The sequence below is a fragment of the Zalophus californianus genome, chromosome 14 (assembly GCF_009762305.2).
Source record: "Zalophus californianus isolate mZalCal1 chromosome 14, mZalCal1.pri.v2, whole genome shotgun sequence".
Classification (NCBI taxonomy): domain Eukaryota; kingdom Metazoa; phylum Chordata; class Mammalia; order Carnivora; family Otariidae; genus Zalophus; species Zalophus californianus.
In genome coordinates, this window is record NC_045608.1 from 23,977,371 (window position 1) to 24,004,987 (window position 27,617).

Below are 27,617 nucleotides of genomic sequence, written 5' to 3' on the forward strand. Positions count from 1 at the left end.
ACAGGCAATGCTGTACTCACTCACCTTTTTGCGGCCATTGTGCTATGGACCCTCAGGCCACAAACCAGCCAGACCACTCCCTCCTCCCAAGTCTTCATTAAGTTCCAAGCAGGTCCCATCACATGGAAAGGGGAGGAACCCTGCACTTTATCTTCCCACCCAGAATGGCAGGACCTCTGTCTGGGCAACAGGCTACATTCAGTACAGCTGTGATTGGATTTACACAGCAAAGTGGGCACATGAAGTTCAAGCTAAAATGTTTTATGAAATTCAGCATTTGTTTCTGTGTGTGTTACGGAGGGTGAATATTGAAAAAGATGGTGATGAGGAATAATCTGAAGACAGTTTAAAACCATAGTGGTAGAAAGAATGAAGCAGAAAGTGCTAGATTTTACTAACAGAAGAAAACAGACTGCATTCAGGAGTCTCACCAGTAAAAGTTTTATAGTATTGCATTTTGATTACAGGTGTGTAAATAAAAAACTTGGGTATTACCCCTGGTAAAAATGGAGAACCAACTTCCTTTAGATTAAAACAGTAGGTCTGGGGACAAAAATGAACCACATGCTGCCTGGGATGGAGAGAGCGAGGTGGACAGGAGAGGACTCACCAGCTCAAGAAACCCCAAGGCTCAGAGAATCTTCCAGAGGAAGAGACCAGGTTCTGAGTGGTATTTCCCCAAATAACCCTGCCCCAGGGATGTGGTTTGGGGAAGCCCCAAACCCACAAATTGCAGGTGCTTCTGGACACATGCACAAGTGGGTAAAGACTTCCCTCACCAGTGCCTCCCAGTCTTGTGCAGAGGCCACAAAGTGGCATGTGGGCCACTGTTGACCCGGAGTAGGTAGATGCCAGAAACACACCCAGAAAGGTTTGAATCACAGACCAGTGGTACCAGGCCATAGTTCTTGTGCATCTAGAAAACCCAAAGTCCCCAACAGTAGAGGAGAGAGAAGAGAGTTGGGGGAAATCAAACCAGAATTTTTCCAATGACCACTAAAGAGAAACTCAGCAACTCTTGCCATGTCTTTGACCCTGAGAAGTCACCTGAAGGACACAGCTGCATGAGGCTGTGATTAGATGGGAGGGAAGGCATGGTGTGCTTCCTACAAAGCTGCCTCTGGAGTCCCTGTGGCTCAGTGACCCCTCTCCTGTCTGGCCCAGAGCAGGGACCGGTGAGGCCAGGCAGAGGGTGAACAGTAAAAACAGCAGCGGCAGGCTCTCCAGATCAGCCAGCACCATCTGAGGCAGTGTGCTCCCTCCAGACCCTGCCAAACCCACAGGCAGAGGTCACCACCAGATCAGCACCAGGGGCTCTGTCATAAGGAGCTTTCTCAAAAAGAATCCTTTGGAATTCAAACATTCATTCAGTGTGTATTCCAATAGAGTCAGATCTACTACTCAACCTGGACTCAAGTTTTTGAGGTGGGAAACCTCACTATCCATGGTTAACTAAGGAAATCACTGCCACAGGGAGAACTTGAATGGTGGATGGGGGGGGTTGAATGGGAGGATCTTTCTTCCCCAAGCTGTTGGGACAATGCCACAGCATGACTGACAGCTGCTTGGGCCAACATTCATGTCCCTGACCTGAGAAGGGAGCTGCTCAGCAGTGAGCCTCTATCCTGACCCCCTACCCCCAGGGGTCCCCCAGATCAGAGCCCCTAGGAGAAGCACAACTCTGGAGGGCTCTTTCCCTTGCCCACTCCTCAGATATCAACACTGTTCATCCTCTAGAATAGCTTAAGCCCTGCCCCTGAAGCCTGACTTATGGATGACACTGGGTTTACTGTATGAGGAGCCAGGAGCCAAGAGAAGGAGCTTGGCATCCTGGTTCTCTGTCCTTTGCCCAAGAGTCACCAAAAGAAAAATGTATGGTCTCATAGCAGGCGCAGCATCTTATTTCTTTTAAAAAATAAATATTTATAAACTTAGGGAGGAAGATTCAAAGAATCAGAGTATTTTTCCCTCCAAAAGCACAAATGTCTCATGAGTCAAATCAAGGTAAGTCCACCAACCCATGAACAAAACAACCCCCCCCCCCCCGAACTCTGCCTTGAAGGGCAGAAGAGCTGATCTTTGTCTCTGAGCCCCTTAGTCCCCCTTGGTGATCAGGTCCTCGATGTAGGCATCCAGCTCATCATCTGTGTTGATGTCTATGTCCTGGAATAGAAAGGAGCAATCAGCTAGGGCCCAGAAGGCGGTGTGTGGGGGGGGTGCCACCTCCCCATCCTTCTCACAGGCCAAGGAGCCTGAGCCCAGGATCCCCAACCCCCGCCTCCACCCTTGCTGTCAGGCCTGTCCCATCTTGATCATTCTCCCCCTCCCCATCCTCTGTGCACAGATGACGCCCAGATTTCTTGCTCCTGCCCTGCCTTTACCCCAGGTTCCCAGTGCCTTAGATGTGTTACAGACTTCTCAGACTCAGTATTCAAAACAGCCCAACTGCATCACCCTACCCCGGCTTGTGCCCATCTCAGTACAGGCTACCACCTTCCCTCACCCAGGGGCTCAAGACAAACATTAGTATCACCCCTGTTTCCTTCCTTCTCCCCAAATATTACAAATCTTTCTTTCTCACGGTCACCATCCAAGATTCAGGCCACCAAATCTCTCACCCAGATAAGTGTGGGAACCTCCTCACCCAAGCCCTAGCTTCTAACTTCCACCCAACTCCAGGACTTCCTACAACCAACCACAGTAAGTATCTTAGGTTGCAAAAAGGACTGTGCCATACCCCTCCAGGGACGGCCCACCTCACGTAGGCCTGCCTCTTCTATCACCCACAAGTCCCTGCCTTTGACCTCAGGTCCTACTCTTCTCTCTGCCCAAAGCACTCACATCCAATCTTGTATGACTGATTCTACTCAGCTCAAATACCCCCTTCTTAGCGAGAACATCCTAGTAAAGTGGCCTCCATGTTTTCCTTCTCTTGTATTTACTTCATAGCACTTCCCCCCATCAATAATTCTGTGCACCAGACTGTTGGGCCATGAGGGTAGGGATCTTATCTTGCCTATCTGGTTCACCCGGTATCCACAGGACAAACACAGAGCAAGTCCACAGTTTTCACTGCCTTGGTGAAGGACTAAGACCCTACAGGGGCACTCCCCACTTCTGGGCAACCCAATCCCAATCTGGGCGTCATCTGGAAAAGCGAGAACTTTTTTCTGTTTTATGGCTTGGAGGATTCTCAAACCAGGTTGTAAACCAGAAGATCTAAACAAGGGCAAAAATCTGATACCGTGGGTCTGGCTGGGATGAGGCCCAGGCAGCCGCACCACCTCCAGCCCTTCTGGTCAGGATGCTGTGCAGCCAGGGTTGGAACCACAGATTCCTGTGAGTGGGGAGAAGGGAGCAGGAGGTGCCCAGGCCCCCCTCCCTGAGACACCAGGTGGTCCAGCTGCAATGAGAGGGCTGCCTGGCTCACCTCCTGCACCTTTTGCAGGAGCGCCACGATGTTGGTCCTCAGCTTCTGCAGCTTCTCCTCTGTCTCTCGGAGCTTTCTCTCAGAAGTGCGCAGGCTCTCCTCGGAAGCCTTGGCCCGTGAGTCGGCACGGCTCTGGTAGGAATGGCACAGATTCTGGAGTCCCACTTCATACTGTTTGAAGTACTCTTTCTGTAGGGAGGGAACCCACAGGATGATTGCATTAACTTACAGGGGCCCCCAGGGTCCCTCTAAATTAGCACTAGTATCCCCACCCTGGCTCGGCACGAGGATGTTCAGTGTGAAGGGATGTCACACACAAGGGACAAGCGGGCTCTCTAGCTCCAGAGTGGAAAAACCTGATGCCCATCTCATGGGGCTGCCATGAGAGGGAGATAGGATCACCTGATGTGAAGCCCTCAGCCTTGGCAGACACCAAGCTATTAGTGAGGGATGATTCTTCCATTCCAGTTGGCACAAAAAGGACGAGTTCCTCCCCCAGCTCACACCTTTCTAACCTCACCATAGTCCTCTCAGCAGCCCATTCCAAGTCACGCCCCACAATGTAAGAACCAAAAGTTCTCTTCCAGAAATATTTATCAAGCACCCACCAGCGGCAAATACCTTCAGATTTGTGTAGTATACTTCTATAAGCAACATCAGAGCTTTTACTATCTTTCCTGAGTACCTGAAACTTCCAAGATGTGGGGTAGTGATGGTAAACTAGCAGTTTCTCTAGACATGAGGCTTTTCAAACTTTTAAAAGGTAGCAGAACATTTCAAAAGAAATGTTACATGGAATCTAATTGTAAAAAAATCTGAGCAGTATCTATTTTCAAAACTCAAATTTATAACATCATTTACTCTTAAGTCACCAATGAGAATAAGGCCATTTTAATGAAAATGAGTGGTTCTGGCTGACCACTGTAGTCTTATCAACTCATGTGTTTATATGCTTCTATAAAGATGTATGAGCTACCGGCATTGAAGGGCTCCTGACTGATTTTAAAAAGTGTTACTGGCTCCTGACTGCTGTTTTTAAAAAGTGTGACCGGAAAGTACTTAACTCTGTCATTTACCTTACAATGTAGAGTATCCTATTAAACCAAGATGGCAAAAGAAATTTGAAGTTTTATGTAAAAAAATTATGTTGGCAGCACAAAATAAGTGAGCAGACTCCAAAATATTAAAACTCAGTATACGATGTCTTGAGCCTATGATTAGTTTTTTAACTCTTTAAACTTTTTATTTATTATAGATTTAAATGGTTATATTACTTTTTTAAAAATATATATTTAAATCTAATATTTGCAGGACTCCTGAGAGCTTTATGGAACTCCTAGTCCAGTATGATGGCAAAAAAGATCTTTTACAGACTGACAAGAGCATAATGAACATTAGACTGTTGTGTCCCTGACATTAAAAAAATTAGTTTGAGTTACTTTAGACATTACAGTCAGCAGACTATAAAGCTGATGCATTGAGATGATGGACTCTGAAAAACAAACTGAGGGTTCTGGAGGGGAGGGGGTGGGAGGATGGGTTAGCCTGGTGATGGGTATTAAGGAGGGCACGTTCTGCGTGGAGCACTGGGTGTTATATGCAAACAATGCATCATGGAATACTAAAAAAAATAAATAAAAATTGAAGTTGATGCACCGGTGATATACCTCCTTTTATAAGCATAAGCTAACAGACTTTTAGGCTCAGATGATCCTGGCTGTGTTTCTGGTCTGAGCAGCAAAGACCCCACTGCACTCAGGCTTCGCTGAGTCTGACAGCTTCAAGCCAAAATCAACAAATCTGACTGACAAGAGGATGCCAGGCCACCCTAGCCATCCTATTAGTGGTTTGTTCCTGGGATTTGCAGAGAGCACCTGCAACCTCAACAAGCGCAAGAGTTGAGGCATGGAACTTTCTAAGGAAGCTACCACGAGCTCTGCCATCCTCTAGCTTCCTTTGCCAGCACCTACCCTCTCATCTCATGGGGAAGCAAGGCAATACTGGAAGAAGGGCAAGACCCTTGTCCTAAAGAAGTACCTGGGTTCAAATCTGGGTTCTATCACAATAGACTCTTCACCTCTCTGAGCCTCAGTTTCTTCAACTCTTTTTTTTTAAGTAGAATGGAGATTTAAAACCCCATCTTTTCCTCTTTGGCAAACCATCAAGCACACAGCTGCCATACGAGGGCCCAAGGTCTTGAACATACTAGCCCTGCAGTTTCAATTCTAGTTCTGTTCTCTAGAAACTCCTCCCTAGAAAACTTAAGCTATTCCAACCACAAAATTATCTATCCCGCTCAATGAAAGACAACTCCCAGATCCCATATGCAGCCCTGGCCTTCCTACCCCTCCCAAGTGCCCAATCCCCAATCTCCACCTGCCCACTGGACATCACCAGAAATGTAGGTGCTGGTGCTTCCAGCCCAACACATATCACAATTCATCACCTCTCTTACCCTCACCCTCTGTTTTCTCTCCCAGTTAATAGCTTTGTCATCACTTCCCACAGGCCTGAGACATAGAGAAGCACGTGGCCTCTGCCTCCTCCCCCATCACTTGCCTCCAGTCAACAACCTCTGACATGGCCCTTTCACCCACCAGTCCATCCACCCCCTCCACTCTGGCTCAAGTTCCCGTTCCCTCACCTCTGAGCTGTCACAACTGGACCCGCCCCCTTGCCCCTGCATCTCCCATCCACCCATCCCACCCAAACATACTGCCACAAGAGGTATCCTCTTAGGGCGGGGTCAGCACACTAGAGCCCCAGGCCAAATCAGCCTGCCACCTGTTTTTGTAAATAGAGCTTTACTGGAGCACAGCCATATCCATTCCTTTACAAACTGTCTACTGCAGCTTTCACGCTGTAATAGTGGAGTTCAGTAGTTACCACAGAGACTGTATAACCCACAAAGCTGAAAATATTTGCTAACTGGCCCTCTACAGAAAGTTTGTTGACTCTTGCCCTAGACCAGGTTCAGACTGACAATTCCCCCAGCTCAAAACTTTTGCTGGCCCTTCATTTTATTCAAGGTTTAAACCACTATGCCTAAGACCAGACATTCAAGACTCACCATATCCTGGCTCTCAGGCCCTCTTCTTGCCTAAATGCTCACCACACAGCCTGCTGCCCTGACTTGGGAAGTTTCATCCCTCTGACCCCTTGCTCACAAAGTCCCCTTACCTCAAAGCTTCCCTGTCACTTATAGAGGCACTTCAAACTGCTGCTCTCTCCCTTCCCAAGGCTGCCACAGCCCAACCACCTGCTTCCACAGCACTTATTGCTCTCACAGTCTCATATCCAACTACTGGTAAAAATTCAGGCTCTATTGAATCCTAAGCCACTTGGAGGCAGGACTCTCTTCTGCTACTCATTAAGAGGTCCAGCACAGGGTGTGCCACATCAGCATAGTAACACCCAGTGCTTACTTTCAACACATCTCTACCTCGCTCTAAGAGTCGTTTTAGGTACTTTGAGCCTAAGTTCTTCACTGTTGTCCGGGACAAGTTTACTCCCTCTGCTGGGGTAGAGAAAAAAGGATATACTCATTCTAAAATGTCAAACCAGGCCTGCTGTCCCGAAGTGAGGACTCAGCCCCAGCATCTTATGGTAGGGTATGGTTGGCTTCCGCACATCACAGTCATATCCAGCTACGGGGGAACGGGGAGTGGGGGGACACAGCAAGGGCTGGCAATCACAAAAAGCATTAAGCTGAGAGGTCATGCAGAATAAAAATAAAGGTCAGGCCAAACTCACCAGAGGAAATGATATTAGCTCATCTGAATTCATAGCACTAAGTTCCTTCTTGGAGATGGGGAAACTTGGAGGCAGAAAGTACCGTAAACAATTCCTAAAGAAAGAAGAAGGCGGGAACAGAAATTCAGAATAGCAAGAACAAGTGTGGAGAGCCACAGCTAGCCCCAGAGTGGGAAGGATTACATTACCGAAGGATCTGGACAAGCAGGTCAATAGTCTCATGGTTGGTGCTCGGGGCAGTGGTGTCAGGCTCTATGCGGATGCAGTCAGAAGTAGAGGGCTCTGCCATGGCTACAGCCTGCTGGGCCACCGCCGCCGCCTCCTCCGCCTCCTCCTCCTCCTCCTCCTCCTCCTCCTCCTCCCCGCCCTCCTGCTGCGTGTCGGGGCTCTGGTACTCCGGAGAAGGGGGCTTCATCAGCCGCACATCCTCACTGCCTTTCTCTACCCTAGGAGGCACACAAGCACTTGTGTCATGTGTGCCCCAGGCGCCCAGGATGGGCCACCTTCTGGGAGGCCAACTCTGTCAGCCTCTGGAAAGGAGCATTACCAGCGGTCTCTTGGAGTGGTGTCTGTGGGCACGTAGTCAAATTTCACCTTCCACCGCACCACATGTTTGCCCACCTCCACAGCTGTGACGCGGCCTGTGTACCACTCCCTGTTCACACGCACCTCCACGTGCAACCCTTTATCTGAAAGAATGAGGATGGAATGGAAGTCAGAACACTAACAAAGTTCCCCACTCAGCCAGGGCCACCTTGAGAGAGGCGGTCCCAGGATCTGCAGAGACAAGAACCCCTAATGCTTGCCTGTACTTTGCCAGGAACATGAAGCCCAGCCACCCTGATCTCCTCCCCCATCTGTTGTGAGGGTGCCAAAGAGCAGCAGGATGAGTGACTGCCAGAGGTGCAAGCCAAGAAATTTGTGCTAAAAATACACATAAGGGTGTGCTATCTTCAGAATTCTTCTCGGGATCAGACTTGGAAACACTGCTACATAAGAGCCCAGAGCCAGGAAAGCCTTCGAGAGCCTTCAGGATAAACAGCTGCTGGCTGAGGGACCCCACTACCCTTTTCCCCCACAGGCTGCCAGGTACCTCCCCAAACTCACCTTTCTGAGCCCTCTTAAGATCAGCTGGGTCCTCTTCCCCAGCACTGTCTGAGAGCTGTAAGGAGAACAGAGTCTGTTAGAACCATCCCCAGTGCCCCTGAAAAGATTTTTACATGACTGGTGACCCAGGGTCATTAGCTGTCACCTCATGTTGTCTTATGTAGCCACTTACATCTCCGTGTCTCACCAAGAGCTGCTCTCTAAATCACTACCTTGAGTATCTACCCTTCTGCCACTTTTATAAACAAGACAGTACGCAAAGGAAAGTCACAAACACAGGGAAGCAAAGGGTTTCACAAGCCTCCCTGGTGTGTGACCTCCAGCCTGTGATGAGAGCCAGAAGCCAGTCTCACTCAGAAGCCTACCTGGCGCCATGTTTCTAAGTCATCTGTGTGACTAAGAGTCCTACAGAGATGAACTGGGCTTCTGGAAGGCTCAAATCATAAAACAGAAACGGAGCTGGTGCAGACTGCAACCCTGGGTAAGGAGGTTCTAACCTCACCTGGGACCACCTACCTCATTCAAGTCCTTCTTTTCCTCCTTCACAGCAAACTTGCCCCGCTTAGACCTCTCCTTCCTCCTCTCAGCCTCCTCCTCAGCTTCTTCTTCATCAGAGACCCCAAGAGTCCGCTTCCGACCAGGAGTGGTCTATAGCAAGAGGAGAGGGAATTGAGGGGCCCTGTCAGCCCTTGAAGTGCAGGAAGGTTCCATCTGGCCTAAAGGAGCTGTTCCACTTGTGTGCTTTTCAGTTCCCCCAAGGCTGAGCCTCCCGACATTACTCAGTATAGAGAAACCTCCTGATCCCTGTGCCCACAAGGACCTTTGCTCAAAGCTGTCATAGGGGGAGCCTCTCAGTTTACTTCTCCCTTAGCCTGCCTGGCCAGCCAGCTGTGACCTCCCTGAGACATGCTGACCACTGTTGCAGCCCAGCAAGGTGGTCACCAGGCTGCCAACCTACATCTACACCACAGAAGCTGGTGGAGGGGACTCAAATTTATAGCAGACCAAAACTCGAAGGGAGCAATGAAGAGCTCCCTGGACAGGAAACCAACTTGCTCTGTGCCCTGACCAGATCAAGTCCCTTCAGCTATTGAGACTCCTCCTCGGGGGCAACAGGAAGCTTTAGATTTGGTGATCTCCAGTGAGGCTCCCCCAATATAGCTTTGACACAGCCTGATTCCATTCCTACACCACTGAGAGTAGACTCGGGGCTGGAAGAGAAAAAGCATCTCACTGGGGACAGTTTATTGGGTGGCTCTGGCTTCTTGACCACTGGAGTCTTGATGGCTCTGGGAGCTGGGACCTCCCGAGGGCTCTTGGAGTTGGGTAGCAGAGATGGTGACAGTGGCTGCACCACAGGTGTAGGCCGGGGCGCAGTCTTAACCAGTGTGCTAGCAGGCTTTCGGGGTGGCTCGGGTGGCTGCAGCAGCCTGGATGTACTGGCCTCCTCCCGAGCTGCCAGGGAAGGAGGCTTTGGGGTACTGCTGATGACAGGAGCCTTTCGGGGCTGGCTGGCTGGCCTGGGAGCTTGCAGGGAAGGGGGTCTGCTGGGGGCATTCTTGATCACAGCAGGTAAAGGAGGTGACCGAGGTCGCTGAGGTCTACGTGCAGGTTCCTAAAAGAGAACCGGAGAGAATTGAGAACGCTGATCCCAGCACGAGACACCTAAGGAAAAGCCCTTCCCCTCTTCCTGGGCTTTACCTCAGTGGAAGGTCTGGTGGTCACTTCCAAAGGCAATTTCTTCAGGTCAGCTTGGGACCGGATAGGTGTGGTTTTCTGCACAGCAAACGTGATGATGAGGTTGTTTGCATATGTTGGTACATTCAAGCAAACTCTTTGGATCCCTACTATGTGTCTGGGATAGTGGGCACATAAAAAAGAAAACCTAGGCACAGTTCTACTATTTTAAGATTCCCATTCTCACTAGGAGACAAAAAATAGAGACACTGTATCATCAGCAAACTACAGGATTCTATGTGATTAATCTAACAATTGAGAGGCCAGGAAAAAGTGCCAATGGACTAAATTCCTATAAAAGAGGCCAAAAAAGGTAAGAAAAGCCTGATGGAAAAGATCAGAAAGGACAAGTGGGATTCAGTAGACAGGGAGGCAGGCCTAAGACATCCAGGTTAGTGTGAACATCTGCACAGACACAGAAGCCAGAAAATAAAAAACTTTTTATAATAAAAATGATAAAGGGTTAGTACCATATGTACATCTCAAAAACCTGACAAATCAATTATGAAAAAAATACATGAGAAGCAGCTATCCTGAAACAAATAGACAAAAAAATTGTCCAACTCAAAAATATGAAAGAAATTCAAATTATAAGATGTGTACCTTTGCCTGTTGAATTTGCAAAAAAAACTTTAAAATAAACATACTGCTTGTAAAAAAACAGAAATCGATACATCTTCTGGGGAATTACTTGGAAGTAGTTATAATAAGCCATAAGATTTTACAAACCCTTTTACTCTTTCAAATTCACTTCTGGAAAATTATCCCAAGAAAAGTATGCACTAAAAAGAGTGTGTGTCATAACACATCATTTCCATATTTTTATTATAAAATATATGTGGTACATAGGCACCCATAAAAAAATTAGAAAGATATGTTAATTAACGGTGGTTACCTCTCTGGTAGAATACTTATTTTCTGCCCACATTGGAACACATAAACAAAACAGTTTGATTTTTTAAAATGATCATCATTAATGTACTCAAGAACCAGGGAGCCACTGAGGGTTCCTGTTCCTATCCCAGACAGACCTGACACAGGCTAGCTCTGACCACTGCCCATGACCCACGCACCTGCAGGGCTTCTAGTTTTTCCTGCTGCTGGCGAATTTTCTCTGTCAGCTGCTTCTGCTTCTCTTCTTGTGTCTTCAGGTCCTTTCTGAATGTCCCCAGGGGAACCTTCTGCTTCTGTTCAGAAGCCTCACATCTGTAGAATGAGGGTGTTAGGGAGGTTGCGGCAAAACAGGGCCCTAAGGAGGACACGGTCCTTCCTCTTCAGCCAACCCATGCTGTCTCTCACCACAGCAACAACCTCAGGGTTCCCAAATGTATAGAATTAATACTCACTGCAGGACAGACATCTATTCTTATTTCCAGGGCACTTACTATTTGTAGCAAGACAGAGATGTGAGGATATCAGCACTGACCTCAAGGTGCACAGCAAGTTATTTACCCAAAGGGTAGGGAGAATACAGTGGGGGAGAGAGGAGATACCCACAATCTCCTTGTTAGAGCCAAGTGCTCACCGGTCCTGCTCAGGATCAGGGTTCATGGAGCAAACCCAGGTGTCAGGGTAATCTTTTTCCACAGAACTCAGCTGGAAGGGGAGGGTTCGCCACTTCAGACACAAATCTATGACACAGAAAACACCCCCACAAACATCAGCCATGCTCCATACTATCTTTACTAAACAGGTTCCTCCCAACCAGGCCCAAGGCAAAGATATCCCCGACTTTCCATGGCTACAACTCTGCCTTCCTTACACAATGGTAATTCTTCTCAGGGACAGTGATCCCAGCAAGAACAGACACTTTATATCATGGACTTTCAATGTTCCCAGCCTCTCTCCCTCCTCCAACAGGATCCTGGCTCAATCATCACTCACACCATTAACAATGGGGTACCAAACCAAGTGATGCCTGGCAGGTTAGACACCTTCTGCCTCATTCAGGAGGGACAGGTGGGACTTGACACAGCCCCAAGGCTAAGCTCCCAGGCCCATCACCAAACAGACTCATCCCCAGTGGGACCCAAAGTCCATGAATGTCAGTCAAGTCAGGAGGCCAGCAAGGGGATAGAAAGAAGAGGGTCATGGATTATGGTGGAGAGTCAGGAGGAGGTTCCGACCACCGGCTCACCACACTGGATGGTGGTTGGGATTTCCATAGCTCTCCGGCGCTTATAACGTAGCTCGCTGGATGGGGGCTGGTTCCAGTTGGCAGAGAGGTAGCCAAACTCATCCCAGAACTTGATGATTCCCCTCTGGGCTGGAAAGGAAACACCCACACATCATATTAGGAGCCAGCCTCTCGCTCTTCCTAAATTTACATCCTTGGGCACTAAGGGTATTCTAAGGTTGGAAGTGAACAGAAAGGGAATTACCAATGGCAATGTCCTTCCAATACTGTGCCAGGTGCTCCCCCATCGCCCGCAGCAGGTGTCGGTACTCCTTAGCATCAGCAAAGTCCTGCTTGTTGTGTGTAGGTTCCAGGACCAGGTAAGGCACATCAACAACCCCAACAACCCCACCGCATGCCCTGCAGGGAGGAAAAAAGACAACTCTGTCACCCCACTGGCCCACTGCCTTGGGCTGAAAAGCTCTCCTTGGGCAATACTCACATGCCCCCTTCCAGCTGTGGGCCCACTTTTTCATACATCTTGATCAGGCGGCTACAGTTATAGATGAACATGCCATCCAGGTCCCGGTGCTCAATGTTGACCCCAAAAACAAAATTCAGTTCTTTAGGTTCTTTAAGTGCTCTGAGAAGACACAATATAAATTTAAGCAGATCAACCCACGAACACACAAACACCATGTTCTTGAAGATATGTTAGCTTAAGCTTAAACTTGAGACATGTTAAGGAATAAGTTTTGCATTTCCAGTCAAAGTGTAACCCATCAGACTTGGAAGGGAGATGGTACTGTGCAGTGACTCTAAGCATCCCTAATTAAAAGCATGTGACTTTGGCTGGCTTCTGGTAACAAAACAGGGACGTTAAGATTTAAGTATGAATGGGATACTGTGAAGCTGCTGCAAATCTCTGTGAAGATAGTTACATGGTGGACTAAACACAAGATCATACCTACTCCACTAATGTAGACAGTAATAAATTTTAAAAAGGTAAGAATTCTTAATCTCAGGAAAGAAACTGAGTGTTACTGGAGTGGTTGGGGGTGGGAGGGATGGGGTGGCTGGGTGACAGACATTGGGGAGGGTATGTGCTACGGTGAGCGCTGTGAATTCTGCAAGACTGTTGAATCACAGTTCTGTACTTCTGAAACAAATAACGCAACATATTTTAAGAAAAAAGAAAAAGAAGAAGATAACAGGAGAGGAAGAAAAGGGGAGTATGTCAGAGGGGGAGACGAACCATGAGAGATGATGGACTCTGAAAAAGAAACTGAGGGTTCTAGAGGGGAGGGGGGTAGGGGGATGGGTTAGCCTGGTGATGGGTATTGAGGAGGGCACGTTCTGCATGGAGCACTGGGTGTTATGAACAAACAATGAATCATGGAACACTGCACCAAAAACTAATGATGTAATATATGGTGATTAACATAACAATAAAAAATTTAAAAAAAGAATATAAAAAAAAAAAGGTAAGAATTCACTAGGACAATGAACACGTATGTGAGGGAAGAGACCCTCATGTGATAAATAAAATCATGGAGCTGAAAAGCAGATGGATGAGCAGCACACTCACTCAGAAGAATCCAAAAACCTATGCCTGTGGCAGGAAGGCCAAGAAGCAGCAACCCAGGAATTCAATGTCCAGAGCCCCAAGAAGCTCCAGACATAAGGTGGGACATGGAGATCATCTAGTAAGTCAGGACAAGTGCCCATTCTAGATGAAAAAGGTCCAAAACTCAATCTACAGCATTACTCCACATTTGTAACCAGGGATAAAATATTAAGAGTAGATATTACCAGATGGTACAAATGTAAGGGAGTTTCAAAATATTTCTAAAAATGGTCTGTTTTACTAGTTTTATACAATGAGCATTTTATATATCCTTTAAATGAAAAGGAGAAAAAAGAAGGAAAGAGAGAGAAGAGAGGGAGAGACAGAAAAAAAAAAAAAAAAAAAAAAAGAAGGGAGGGAGGGAGGGAAGAAAGAACAGGAGTTGCCAGGAAGAGAGGTCTACCAGGGAGTGGGCCCACCCTGCCTTTTCCTAGCTCAGGAAAAAACCTGCAGTGGGTATTTGACAAGCATTTGGGATCACATCAATGGCTCTCTCAAAGCAATCTTTGTGACAGAATAGCAACCTCACAGGGTGGGGAGGGATTCCTCAAGCTTTTTAATTTTGAGTACAAAAGCTACGTAATTTTAAAAACCCAAAAGTCAGGGACACCTGGGTGGCTCAGTTGGTTAAGGGTCCTGGGATCGAGTCCTGCATCGGGCTCCTTCCTCAACAGGGAGCCTGCTTCTCCCCCTGCCTACCACTCCCCCTGCTTGTGTGCGTTCGCACTCTCTGACAAATAAATAAATCTTAAAAAAAAAAAAAAAACAGCCATGGCACTCACCGCTGCTTGGCCTCCTTGATCCGCTTCTTGACATCAGCTTCTCTGCGCAGGGTAATGGCTGTGTTCTGGACCTGACGCAACATCACCTGGAAACGTACGTTGGCACCAAGTGAGGGGAGGAGGTGCTCTGGACCGCAGCAGGCAGTATTATAAAAAACATCTGAAACTTCTCAATTTAAATTACATGGAATCAAAAACACACTGAGGGGTAGAGAACTGCTCAGACCCCTTCACTACTGTGTGTGACCTGGGGCAAGTGACCATCTTCACTTCAATCTCCCTTTCTATAAACTGAGAATACTAACAGTGGCCACTCCATATGGTTGTTAGGGTGTTGAAATGATTAGCCAAGATTCTGCCATACAGTGTGTTCAATAATGATTATGGAAACATCATCTTAATATCCATTTTGCAGCTTTAAGGTAAGGAGTTCATGACTAGCCTAGAGCTGAGCCAGGCCAGCTCTGGGATGCTAATGCCAGGAATGCTAGACAATAGCTGCTCAGATCTGGGGCCTTACCCTGGAGTCCCGTGTGAGGTCTCCACCTAGGCGAACTTCTAAGGTCCGAGCTTTGCTCTCTGCCTCCCGTGCCTTCTCCTCAGCTGAAATCCAGAAGAAACCATGAATAAGGAATACAAAGGTTCAAAAACTCTTAATCATCCCTCCTGAATCCCACAGTGTAGTACCCGCTGGGCAAGATGTGTATACACTGTCAAGGAACAGGAGAGCTGGGAGAGCAACCTCCAACCTCCCTGCCTGGAATGCAGTCAGTACAAAAAGGAAAATCCTTTTGTTTGGAGGTCCCAAACAAAACAGGCACTATTTATACTTGAGACATGTTTTTTAAACTTTACAAATGAACCAGAACAGGTCAAAAACTGCCCAAAGTAACCAGAGTTACATCCTCAGCAGGAGCTGGAAGTTATCCAAGTCCTCAGCCAATCACTCTCCATCAAGCAGCCAAGAAGCCCTGTCAGCATGGGAGACCTTGAGATGTTTGCCCTGGAGTCAGGAAAACCAATTTCGCAAGTATTTGGGCCAAAGAAAAGTGTGAGATTCTTCACTCTGAGCAAGCCAAGGAGTTGACACTGTTTTAGTTAAGTCCCTATAAATGGCTGATGAAGAGAAAGTAGAGTCTGGGGAGGAAAAACTGCTGAGAGGATTGGCATGCAGGGGTGCAAGAGGAACTAGACCCATGGTTCAGAACAGCCTGCCCCTGGGTGCTAGACAGAGCTTTTTTTGGATCCTGCTTTGGCCACAAGCCTCCCCCAGACAATCCCAACCTGATCCCCCCTCCTGCCCAGGGGGGTGGGGGGTGCACATTACCAATCCGTGCTACATGCTCAGCTTTCTTCACCTCCTGCTCTGCACGAGTCTTGAAACGGCTTGATGTGTACTTGTACATCCTGAAGAGGGGGAGAAAGCAACCTCAAGACCCAAGCAGCAGCGGGGCTGGACAGCAATTGAGCAACTCAGGAAGCACCCTGCCTTCCTGCCCCCTTCCAAGCTGCACTATACTCATGATGAGTCAAAAACAAACTTATTTTTTTTAAAGATTTTATTTATTTATTAGAGAGAGAGAGAGCACGCACAAGCAGGGGGAGCAGCAGGCAGAGGGAGAAGCAGACTCCCCACTGAGCAGGGAGCCCGATGCAGGACTCGATCCCAGGACCCCAGGATCATGACCTGAGCCAAAGGCAGACGCCTAACGGACTGAGCCACCCAGGCGCCCCAGCAACAAACTTATTTTAGCAAAATATCCAATTCCTTACTCCACTTGCCCCTTTCTCCATCTTTGATAAGCAACCCCACTACACACCAGGTATATCAATAATCCCACAGCAGAAACAAATCTCAGCAATCAGCCAGGGCCTTTGCTCTCTCCTGTGTAGTGTCTAAAGGCCCCTTGGTCCTGAAGCTGAGAGGCTCAGACCGTTCACTGTGCCAGGCAGGGTACCCTCCATGTCACAGAAGGCACTCACACTCAACAAGCTTCACCAGCCAACCTCCACAGCTCATCAGCCATCTGTGTCCCTCCCTCAAGACTTAGAAGTTTCTATGCAGTAAATCACAAGTAGCTTAAAGGCCCAGATGCAGTCAACACTGTCAGAGCCTCTTATCATCACTCCTAGCATCACTCAAACAATGCCCCCGAGAAATACAGCCACGGCCCTATCCTCAGCTCAAGGGAACAGCAGACCGGGGTGGGCAGACCCCTACCTGGGCTTATATAGGCAGCAGGAGAGCCTCTTGGTCTGCACCTTGTGCCCATGGATGAAGATCCGCATCCGGGGATCAATATAAAGCACGGCAGCATAGGCACGGAAGGAGCGCCGCTCTGGCTTCCTAGAGGTGGCAGGAATAGAGGAGTGCTATCACCCACCCCACGACCAGCTTGACCAAAGATATGACAGAACAGCCTTTCTGCAGACCCTCCACCTCACATGTTGGCTTTTCTCACCACCCTGAAGGGTTGCTCCCTCCGTGTGGGGAGCACACCCTTCACATCCCCAGCACAGGCACTCCACAGACATCAGACCCAGCCTTACCACTGGCCCCACCACAGACCCAGCAAAACCCATCCTGTCTCTAGGCTCGGTTTCCAAATCAAGGAGTTGGGGCAAGGGATCATTAATCTTTTCTTTTGGCTTAGCTGAGGAGCTGCGGTCCTATTCATCCTGTTTGTGGTAAGAAAACTTGGGAGTGCTCAGCTTCATCAACTCCAATACCGGGAAATTCAGGGAATGAGCCCCACCCCCCCTTCACTATTAAAGTCACCTCCTGAGCGTTCTCTCCCTGAGAAAATGGACCACCAGTTCCAAGCCTTCCCTCCCTTCCCAGCCACACTCACGTGCCCTCTGGGGAAGTCTCTGCCATCTGGATATCTCTTGGATTTGAGATTATGTCTAGCTCTGGCTCTCCATTATCCATGAGTTTGAGATTGAAGATGATCACCAGTGTTCCTGGGAAACAAATCCTCCTTTTGTCCTGCCAGGCACCACCTGGTCATCCCCACACCACTCATGGCTCCTGGATTCTAGGGGCTGTAAGCTCAAGCCTACTTACCACTGTCTCCAGGAATCTTCATGAACTGAGTCATAACTTCCTCTTCATTGCGGAAGGGAGAATACTTGTAGATGAGTTCTGTCTCAATGGCAAACTTCTCCACGTTGTCTGTGACAGGTTCCCGGGTCCGAGCATTCCAGGTGGGCAATGGGACTATCACCTTTGGAGAAAGCACGGGCAGACACTTTGAGGGAGGACCCAGAATAGCCTTCCCCCAAAATGTGCATCCATCTTGTCCTCTCCACAGTGGCTCCACATTGCCCTAGAGGTGAGGTCCAAGCTTTGCAGCCTGACACCAGAGGCTCTGTGGCTTCTGCCCTTCCCAAGCCTCAGCCTCACAGCAGTAGGTCCTCTGGGATATGCTGATTTATGCCCTGGGGGTCTTTGCATGGGCAGTTCCCTGCTTGGGATGGCCCTGGCCATTCTCCCAATTTGATATCAATTCTCTCTCTACTACTGAAAAGATATTTGTACTTATCTCGTGAATCTGAAGATACATATAAACATACAACTCAGCAATTCCACTCCCAGGTTCTGGGAGTGTCTTCTGCACACATGTACCAGCAAACATGTAAGAGTAATATAAATATCCAAAACAGAATGAATAAATTACACTATCATATATTTATACAACAGAATAAGGTATAGTAATGACAATGAACAAACTAACAGCTATTAGCATCAACATGCATGGATCTCAAAAACAACGTTAGGTGAGGGGCGCCTGGGTGGCTCAGTCGGTTAAGGGTCTGACTCTTGATTTTGGCTCAAGTCATGATCTCAGGGTCATGAGATCAAGCCCCACGTTGGGCTCTGTGCTGGGCATGGAGCCTGCTTGAGATTCTTTCTCTCCCTCTGCCCCTCCCCCTAACTAAAACAAAAACAACAAAAAAACGTTATGTGAAAAAGACAAAATAGAAAAAAAAAACAATCTATGGTATGAGCCCACTTAAATAAATATCATAAAATAGAGAAACTAAACTATTACTCAAGAATGCATACACAACACAGGTGCCAAAACTATAAAGAGAAACAAGGAAATAATCATTACAAAAGTTACCTGAAGGCGGTTCCTTCAGAGGTACGATAAGGAATACAATTAGTGAGGGGACACACTGGGGGCTTCTAGTATCAGTCTATTATGGCAACTACCTAGGTGTTCACTTTATAATTATTCTCTCAACTGTACCTGTATTTTAATACACTATTCCATATTATGGAATTTAATCTTATGTTTTTAAAAATCCTACCTTTATCAATTGTACCTCAATAAAATTGGGGGAAAAAAATCCTACTCTTTCTTCTAAAAAACCCTACCCTCAAGTGCCGCACCCAGAGGCTTAGATGTGCTCCTCTCCCAGCCAGCTGCCCAGGAGCCCTGTGGATAGATGACTGCTTGATTCCCTCTGTAAAGCAAACCAGTCCAGGTACCTCAAAATCTCAAATCAAATGGCCCACCCTAAGAATAAATGGATTCTGTAATTTTAAAAAGTGCCAGGGTGATAAACTGTTAAGGGTTCTGAGACATTTTACTGGTTTCTAAGAAGCTTTATGCCTAATGGTATTCATCCCTAGAGCTGGTTTGGACACATTCCTACCCGGTAGAAAATGATCTATTTTGAAATCTTGGCTGAGTCTGCACTGGAGTACAATCCAAAATAGTGACCTTCTAGCACCAAGTAAGGAAAAAATTTCAACCTAGCCTTTTCACCCAGGGAACTGAATTCCATTTGTGTTCTGTGAATCTGTACCTGACTCTGCAACCCCCATTCTTCACAGCAGCCCCAGGTGATAACAGCATTGCTTTAAACAGCATACACTTCCACTGGCACCCATCCCGGCCATCAGGACACTTCCTTAATTTCAATGTGACCACTCTCCTGGTTTTCCTCCTACCCATCTGGTCACTCCTGTCTCTTCTGCCACCTTCTCCTCTCCCTGGAGGAAAGTATCCCTGAGATTCCCAGGTCCTCTTCTCACTCTGAACACTCCTTTAGGTGAGCTCATCTGCTACCAAGGATCCCAGAGCCCAGGCCTCCCAAGCTCACGACCCAAACTTAACTTTCCATGTCCAGGAGAACTTACACTCTTCACCAAAGAGCAGGATGCTACTCTCTTATTCTTCACCAGCTCCAAACAGCCCACATCATGCCCCAGCTACCACACCAGAACCTACATCATTCATGACCCTCCTCCCTTTTCCCCTCTCCAGTGATCAAACACCAGATTTGTGGGTCCCACATGTTAAAGGACCTCCCTGCTGTGGTCCTGCCAGGCTACACACAGCTAGGGAATCTCAACTAGTTTACTCCAACTCCTGTCTTTTCAATCCAATCACCACACAATAACAAAATGATTTTTTTGTGTTTTGTTTTGTTTTGTTTTGAGAGAGAGTGCAAGCAGGCAGGGAGGGGGAAAGGGAGAGAGAGAGAATCTAAAGCAGGCTCAGCACTGGGCATAGCCCAATGCCGAGCTCCATCTCATGCCCTGAGATCATGACCTGAGGTGAAATCAAGTCAGATCCTTAACCGACAGAGCCACCCAGGGGCCCCACCAAACTGATCTTTTTAAAAGGGAATCTGATACTGCCACACCCTTGCTTAAGTTCCCTTTGAAGGCTGGTGTTAGTAAAGTCCTGTACTCACCAAGGCCCTGAGGTCAAGCCTGACCTAGCCCTCCCTGCTGTCCAGAGGCCACCACCTTTCTTCAGGTAGTCCCTCTGCCAAGTCCCTTCCTACAGCCCTCACCCTCCCTCAGGGCCTTGAACAGACTATTTCCATGGACTTGACCACCCTCCTCCCACTACCCACAGTCCAACAGGAAACATTCCTGAAAACCACAGCCTGGGCAAAAGTTCTCCTGCCCTACCTTCTCCCAGGAGTGTTCTTTCCAGCTGTAGCAATTCTCTCACTGCATGTATGATAGATGAACTGACACAGTGCACCAAAAAGGCAAACTAATCCACTGGCTTGCCAAGTAAAGGTGGTGGAAAAAGACAGCCTTTCCTTCCCACCATGAACTAATTTGCTATGATTTAAGCTCACATCTAAATAGGGCCAGCACAAATCTAATCACAGCTAACCAAGAGAGATTAATCAGATTAAAACCCTGACTAAATTTACCTATCTGGAGATTTCTCTCTGCAGACCCTCTCTCAGCCCCCTCTCTACAGCTCTGGCCATCACCTCCCACACATGAAAGGAAGAGTCCAGTCTGAGGCTGGGCAGACTAAAACTGTCTCTGATACCCCCCTTGGTGAGGAAGCACAGACCTTACCAGACCAACTCTGTAGATGGCTGAGCCACCAGGCCACAAAGAGAATCAACTGAGCATGTGTTTAGCTTACATAATTACCTAATTACTGAAATGTTTTAAAATCAGAATATTCCAAATTCATTAGGACTTCTTTCCAGCACAGCAATGATGAGCTAGGGCTGAGTGTCATCTGTCATTTAGCAAAGAACTTACAATGATGTTGTCCATATACTCACCTGCTTCACTACCTGCCCAGGCCCCACAAGTATCTTACTTGTACCTTCTGATATAGATGATTAAAACAACATATTTCTTCAAAAGGAAAATACACTCATAGCACATTCCACAAAATCACCATCATATGGGAAAGACAGTGCTGCTCCTATTATTAGTTCCTATTACTATTGCAGATTGTGATCTCCACCCACAATAAAGAAGGAAAAACACTCCCCTTGATAAAACTCTTCATATTAACACCCCACCAGACTAAATTTAGGCTGCAGGTCTAGAGAAGCTGCAAATCCAACTCTTGGTTTCTGCCATCCTGATGGCCTCATTCTCAGAAACAGGACAACTGTTCTCTAAAGCTTTGAGATTTTTACTTCCTCTCACACTTAAGAGGTCTGCCTAACCCCTCAACCAGTTCATCCAACCAGCTAATACCATAAGGGGGCATTGCTGCAATCCTGCAACCCCAATGAGCCCAGCATCGCAAATAACCTAAGCAGACCCAGGAAATGTGAAATGACGACTTAGGCCACGAGGATAGGACCTACTTCATCAATGCCTTCCTCCTCATGAAAGGTCCGAGACAAAAAGAGGCAGGTCATGGTGTCTTCCTTCTTGGTGAAGAGTATAAAATCCTTCCCAATGCGCATTGAGCCCCTGAAAGGAAAGCAGAAATGGGTTATTCTCCCAGGGATTCAAAAACTCATCTGAAAAAGGAGGAAATTCACCCTCTGGACATGACTGAAACTGCCTTTGAAGGGCTCTCCTCAAGACCTCCCTCCCTCGCAGGACCCTGAGATGAGAGGTCCACAGTCCTCATTCCCTCTACTCTTCCATCAGCCTTCACTGTTCCTCACAACCAGCCTGACCACACTTACCCACCATACAAGGCTTCCCCACCACCCTTCTAGGGCACACTGACCACGGATCGTCAGCCCCAAGTTAACTCCCGACCTGCTGCACATAGTAAGTAACCCTGCTGCCCATGCACCAGGTTCATCTCAGCTACACAAGGACTGCTGTACTCTTTGTGCCACCATCAGATTTCTCTCCAGGAACCGATACCTTCAACACATCATCTTCCATGCTAACCACATCCAGTTCCCATCTGATCCTTCCTTTGTTGACACAAACTCCCTTCTCATTCACTCATCAAATGGCAGTACCATCAAGGGCACAGCCCACAGTCTACACTCATAAGTCCTCAAAAAAAAAAAAACAAAACCCAGTATGATCCCAAGGCTCAGCCAAATATAGGGGCTAACCATACACAACATAATTCTTCTTAATCATAGTTTTTAAGGAGCCCTATAATTGGCTCACGTCCTGTAACTACAACCATCTTCTGTCTCAAAATTGTTTCGCCACCTCAAGCTCTTTATGACAGAGGCGGTCCCTGCTTTTAGATGCAATTGGTTTCTGGGAAATGTGCCTTGAGGCTGGGTTCCACAAGGCAAAAGTCCGAATGGAATCAACTGCTTCCTTCCTGTTTGGCCACATTAAATCATCTGAGAAACAGGCAAAGACAGGCCTTTCTGGGCAACATGGAACAGGGCAGAAGTTCCAACAGTTCATTGCCCAGTGAACAACGGGGCTGTTTAGCTCCTTTCTTCTGAGCAGCTTCTGGGGCTTTATGGCTATTATCTCATTAGTCTTCATAATACCCCAGGGAGGGGATGGCAGTGGAAAGCCTCATTACTCTCTTCATTGTACAAATACAAACCAGGCTGGCATGCCAAACACATAAATGAATGCCATGTCCCATTTCCCCAAATGCTCAGGAAAACGCCCAGGACACTATCCAGAGACACCGTGGGGGCTGCCAAGTTCTCTTTCTCCTCTTCCAGTTCCCAAGATGCTGGCAATGCTGCTTCCTCTGACAGATTTCACAGCCCTCCTCCTTCTTCCCTGAAGCTTATGGATAGCAAAATGAGGCACATTACCTTGCTTTCTGTCAAAGCTTGTTCTTGCCCTAATTTGGCAAAAACTCTCACTTTGTGCTTCCTTTCTTCCCTCTTTGATCCTGACCTCGGAAGCTGAAGAGCAACAACCCCAAAACCGCCACCTTTCTGCTGGCTTCCTTGCTTCTCAGCCCTATTCTCACCACAAATCACTCCCTCTTGAAACTCTTTTTCAACTTCTGGTTTCAAAATAAATACACTCTCAACACTAGATGGCTCCAACTCAATGCATCCTTTACGAAACTCATTCTACTAAAATATGCTAATGAGAACACTCTCAACTTCCTGGTCTTCTAAGCACCATGAGAGTCATATTTAGTTTGCGCCTCAAACTTGCTCTGTAAGGGAGAATGTCAGAGACTAGAACCCTGTTTTCTAGATTAGAAAACAGATATTCAGAGATGTGAAACAGCTTGCCTGCGGCCACAAAACTGCTAAAACCAGGTAGGAGGAGGCTGGCCTACAATCCAGATGGGAAGTCAGGACTTCTTTCGCACTGACTCTAAGAGACCTCAGTTACTGGGATTTAGGGCACCAGCACCAGAATCACTTGCGGAACCTAACCTATAGATTCCTAGACCCTACCCTAGACCAGGAATCTGCTAATGGAAAGAACAAAAGAGAAATAAAATAAGAATCCAGAAACTAGTCTAAGGCTCTCAAAGCAATGACAGCATTTAATCCTTAACTTACTTGGCACATATTATAATCCCAATCTACAAAGGAGGAAACTGAGGCTCAGAGCAATAATTAAGTGGCTGAGATGAGATTTGAATTTTAATTTGCATGACTGAAGTGAGATGGATAACAGCTCCGGCTTTGCAGTCAAAAGGACCTGGTTCGTATCTCAGCTCTACACTCAGGCAAATATTTGTATACCTCTGGGCAAATCACTTCATCCCCATAAATCTCAATTTCCTCACTGGAAAATGAGAATAAAAAATGAGAATAGGAGCGCCTGGTGGCTCAGTCATTAAGCATCTGCCTTCCACTCAGGTCATGATCCCAGGGTCCTGGGATCAAGCCCCGCATCGGGCTCTCTGCTCAGCGGGGAGCCTGCATCTCCCTCTCCCACTCCCCCTGCTTGTGTTCCTTCTCTCGCTTTGTCTGTCAAATAAAAAAAAATGAGAATAGGAGGATTAAATAAGATCATCCAAGTAAAGTTTTTACCACAGTGCCTGGCACATGGTAAGTACTTGTTATTACCATTTGGTTTCTCCCCTGAAAGACAAATCAAAAAGTCCAGGTACCATGTCTCCGATGTCTTTGGAAGCACGCTCTTTCCCTGCCACACACCTAAAGCATGCTGCATGTGAGGGACAACTGATACTGTTGACTGACCAAAGCACCACCCTCTAACAAAACAACACGTTTCCACAGCAAGACTGGAAACGTGACTCAGAATTCCATTTGTACAAACTCCAATTCCACTAAATCTTACTCCGTCCAAAGGTATGTACAGCTGGAAGTGAGCATTTCAGAAATAGAAACCTTTCCCTTGGGCCTTCACTCAAAACCAGAACAACACACTCCAAACACCAAACAAGTGGGAACCAAGGGCTAAGAAAGAAGTCCCAAAGGATCTGAAGACATTAGGTAGGTCCCTGCTACAGGGTCTAGCAGGACACAGAAGTGGAGACCATGTCCTCTGAGAGGGAGGGTTCAGATCTCTATTACTCACTCTGGATCCCCAGTGCCTGGCTCAAAGCATGACATGTGGCAGGTGCTCAAGGAACACTGCTGTGCCATGAAGCAACCCCTTTAGCATCTCAGACACATCCGAACCCCGCAAAACAACCACTTGCATCCTCAAACCACAGGGTAAAAATAAGAATTTTCATCAGGAGGAAAAATGCGGTTCCAAAGCACATTGCCAAAAGAAACCTATAGCTTGCTTCTCTCACCCCAAATGGTTTAGGATGTTCATTCTTTCAATCTGTAAGGAAAACTTGGCTGAACGACAGTTGCGGGCACCTGGGTGGCTCAGTTGGTTCAGCGACTGCCTTCGGCTCAGGTCATGATCCCGGAGTCCCGGGATCGAGTCCCACAGCGGGCTCCCTGCTCAGCAGGGAGTCTGCTTCTCCCTCTGACCCTCCCCCCTCTCATGCTCTCTTTCTCTCAAATAAATAAATAAAATCTTTGAACGACAGTTGCTAAGTCCCCAAACTACTACTTCTTTCTGATTTAATTCTTCTGCTCCAGAGTTACACTAATGGAAGGATAAGGAATAGAAAGTTTTCATTGGACAACAGCAGGAGAGTACTGCTTGATTCTGTATTGAGTCCTACGACAGGCTTCTAGTATACTTACGATTTTAACCCATTCCCATATTGCCCAATCTGGGTGGACTCAGGTGTTCGTTTGGCCGACTTCCCAAACTGGATCACACTGGCAGCGTCACCTGAAGTGACAGGCACAAAACAAAGAGAAGCATTTGCATTTCTTCCCCAGGATCCTCAAAAATAAAAGGTCTGAGCTTTGTTAAATCTGAGCAGGGCTGTGTGTCTACTAAAACCACTTCCCAAGGAAATTCAGAACCATGAGGCAAATGGAGACAACCTCTGACTGGCCTGTTAGTACCACCATCACTATGACTTTATTCTGTTACCAGAACATGGTATGAAGGCTGAGGGAGACCTCTGTAGTTCCAGCTCCAGGATGTTGTGCAAGCTGATAAATACAATGTCAAGAGACAGGTAATCTGACTGACTTCAGGTTGCCATTCAGATCCTATCTCCCATGCTAGGACAAGACCTGGCAAATCCATTAGTGGAATTAAGCCTGAGATGTTGCAACAGACCTCTCTCTCTCCAGGTGGATCTTCTAGTCACAACAGTAAGGCAACAGAAAAACAACACAATGAGTATTTAGTAAAAAGAGTTACATCCTCCCCAAAAGAAGAAATCTCATCACTTACTTGGATCCATTCCTGCTCCATCATCCAAAAAGCAAAGCATAAATCCTCCTCGAAGGTCCTCTCGCCTTTCTGTAAGAGAAGCAGCTGCCATTACTGTGTAGTTACCTACCAGAGGGCGCCAAAATGGGTAAGGTCAAAGGTGGATCAATGTGACATTTGGGCCAAAAACATTAGGACAAACCTAGCTCCTCTTTCTAATAGTCTATTAGAAGGTACGTGTCGGGGTCCTTGAAGGTAGACATTACTATCAAAGGTTCTCCAATGCTTTCTAGTTAATGACAAAGATTGACAGAATCTTTGAGGGCAGGAAATACCTGGTCCACTAGACTAACCACCAAGCAGGAAGTCCAACTCAGGGCTCGATTCCAGGACTCTGAGGTCATGATCTGAGCCCACTGTCTGAGTCACCCAGGCACCCCTGAATATGCATGTATTTAATGCAAACCTCAATCATCCTTCTGCCTCTTTCCACCTGGATTACTTCCACCTCTGCCCTCCGCTATGGACCCCAAGTCACTAAAGTACTCCAACTACAACACACTGTACCTTATCAACACTGCTCAAATTCAACAGGGCATCTCCTTTGTGGGTTAAATCTGGGGTAGCCTTCAGACAATGTGATCAAGCCAGACATGCTGTGGGCACAGTGGTGGCAGTTACTATCCAGAGAAACTGCTAAGTCTGTGTATGACTACCCCCAGGCTAACTTGAATTTCTGGGCTATCTGTATTCATTGCCACATCCTCTGCTTGCTATGGGTCCCTGAAATGGCTCCCTAACCTAGGAATATGATGGCACAACATGCAGTGAGAACTGCCTGGTTCCCAGCTGGACTTGCTCGACTAGAAGGAAGAATAGTCTTTTGACAAGAGGATTAAGTCCTTTGACAGTGCAGCCATGGCAGGGCTTCCTGGTTGACAGAAGGGGAACAAAACAAACTGGCTGCCATTTCAGTGGGTCTTCTGCAGCAGCAGGTGGTTACTCAAAGTAGTATGGGTCTAAGCATGTCACAAACACTAAAGAAGAGATTCCCAAATAGAGAAGGGGGCAATATTGGAGTTTCCAAGGTGAGGATTATATTGACAAAGGAGAACAGCACAGGCTTTGGAATCAGGAGATCACTTCTACTAAAAGGAAAAAATCTATGTAAGGGACTACAGGGACAAGCCCAAGGCTGCTTTGGAGCCTAGTTCCCGATTTCTTTTTTGTTCCCCGCAAGCTGTGGTTCACTAACTTTATACAACTATCAAAGCTGAGGAATCCCAGTTTAAAATACTCTTTGTCCTCCCCTTGGGCTAAAGATTCAAGTGAGTCATGACCACCCTCTGTTAAATTGACTAGTTAAGTGTAATTTAAAACACAATTTTAAAAGTACTATAAACCACAGATTTTCAAGTATCACTAAGTGTTCAGGAAGCTGACTTTGCTGAAACATTAATAACAAGTGCTTCTTGAAAGTTCAAGAGCAAGGACCTTCCTGTTAAGCATGTAAGGTAGATAAGAAAATTTCTCCTTATGGCAGTGCCTCTTATCAGTGTGGAGAATCCAAGTGAGATCTAGTTAAGCATGAGCAAGTGCAAGAAAAGTGCAAAAAGGCTTCAAAATTTCCTTCTGGAAGAAGCAAAGTATTACATGGA

The 27,617-nt window shown here is 47.1% G+C and overlaps 1 protein-coding gene across 7 annotated transcripts in view; it reads right to left on the bottom strand.

The window, feature by feature from the left end:
- Positions 1-427: 427 nt before the first annotated feature.
- MORC2 (MORC family CW-type zinc finger 2) overlaps positions 428-27,617 on the bottom strand; it is a 40,991-nt gene continuing 13,801 nt past the window's right edge. For 2 of the 7 annotated variants that reach the window (XM_027575904.2, XM_027575901.2), the window contains 24 exons: positions 25,981-26,049; positions 25,374-25,464; positions 21,651-21,759; positions 17,620-17,779; positions 17,405-17,516; positions 16,774-16,899; positions 15,880-15,959; positions 15,073-15,155; positions 14,553-14,638; positions 12,646-12,786; positions 12,409-12,563; positions 12,165-12,293; positions 11,553-11,658; positions 11,101-11,233; positions 9,992-10,066; positions 9,525-9,905; positions 8,807-8,938; positions 8,291-8,345; positions 7,731-7,872; positions 7,372-7,629; positions 7,184-7,277; positions 3,431-3,619; positions 3,245-3,337; positions 428-2,163 (listed from right to left, as the gene is read on the bottom strand). In XM_027575904.2, the coding sequence (XP_027431705.1) occupies positions 2,095-2,163; positions 3,245-3,337; positions 3,431-3,619; positions 7,184-7,277; positions 7,372-7,629; positions 7,731-7,872; positions 8,291-8,345; positions 8,807-8,938; positions 9,525-9,905; positions 9,992-10,066; positions 11,101-11,233; positions 11,553-11,658; positions 12,165-12,293; positions 12,409-12,563; positions 12,646-12,786; positions 14,553-14,638; positions 15,073-15,155; positions 15,880-15,959; positions 16,774-16,899; positions 17,405-17,516; positions 17,620-17,779; positions 21,651-21,759; positions 25,374-25,464; positions 25,981-26,049 (3,068 nt within the window). In that variant the 3' untranslated portion in view covers positions 428-2,094. Of the gene's footprint in view, positions 2,164-3,244; positions 3,620-7,183; positions 7,278-7,371; positions 7,630-7,730; positions 7,873-8,290; positions 8,346-8,806; positions 8,939-9,524; positions 9,906-9,991; positions 10,067-11,100; positions 11,234-11,552; positions 11,659-12,164; positions 12,294-12,408; positions 12,564-12,645; positions 12,787-14,552; positions 14,639-15,072; positions 15,156-15,879; positions 15,960-16,773; positions 16,900-17,404; positions 17,517-17,619; positions 17,780-21,650; positions 21,760-25,373; positions 25,465-25,980; positions 26,050-27,617 lie in introns of all 7 variants that reach the window. The other 5 variants (XM_027575903.2, XM_027575902.2, XM_027575906.2 and 2 more) reach the window with 5 other exon arrangements.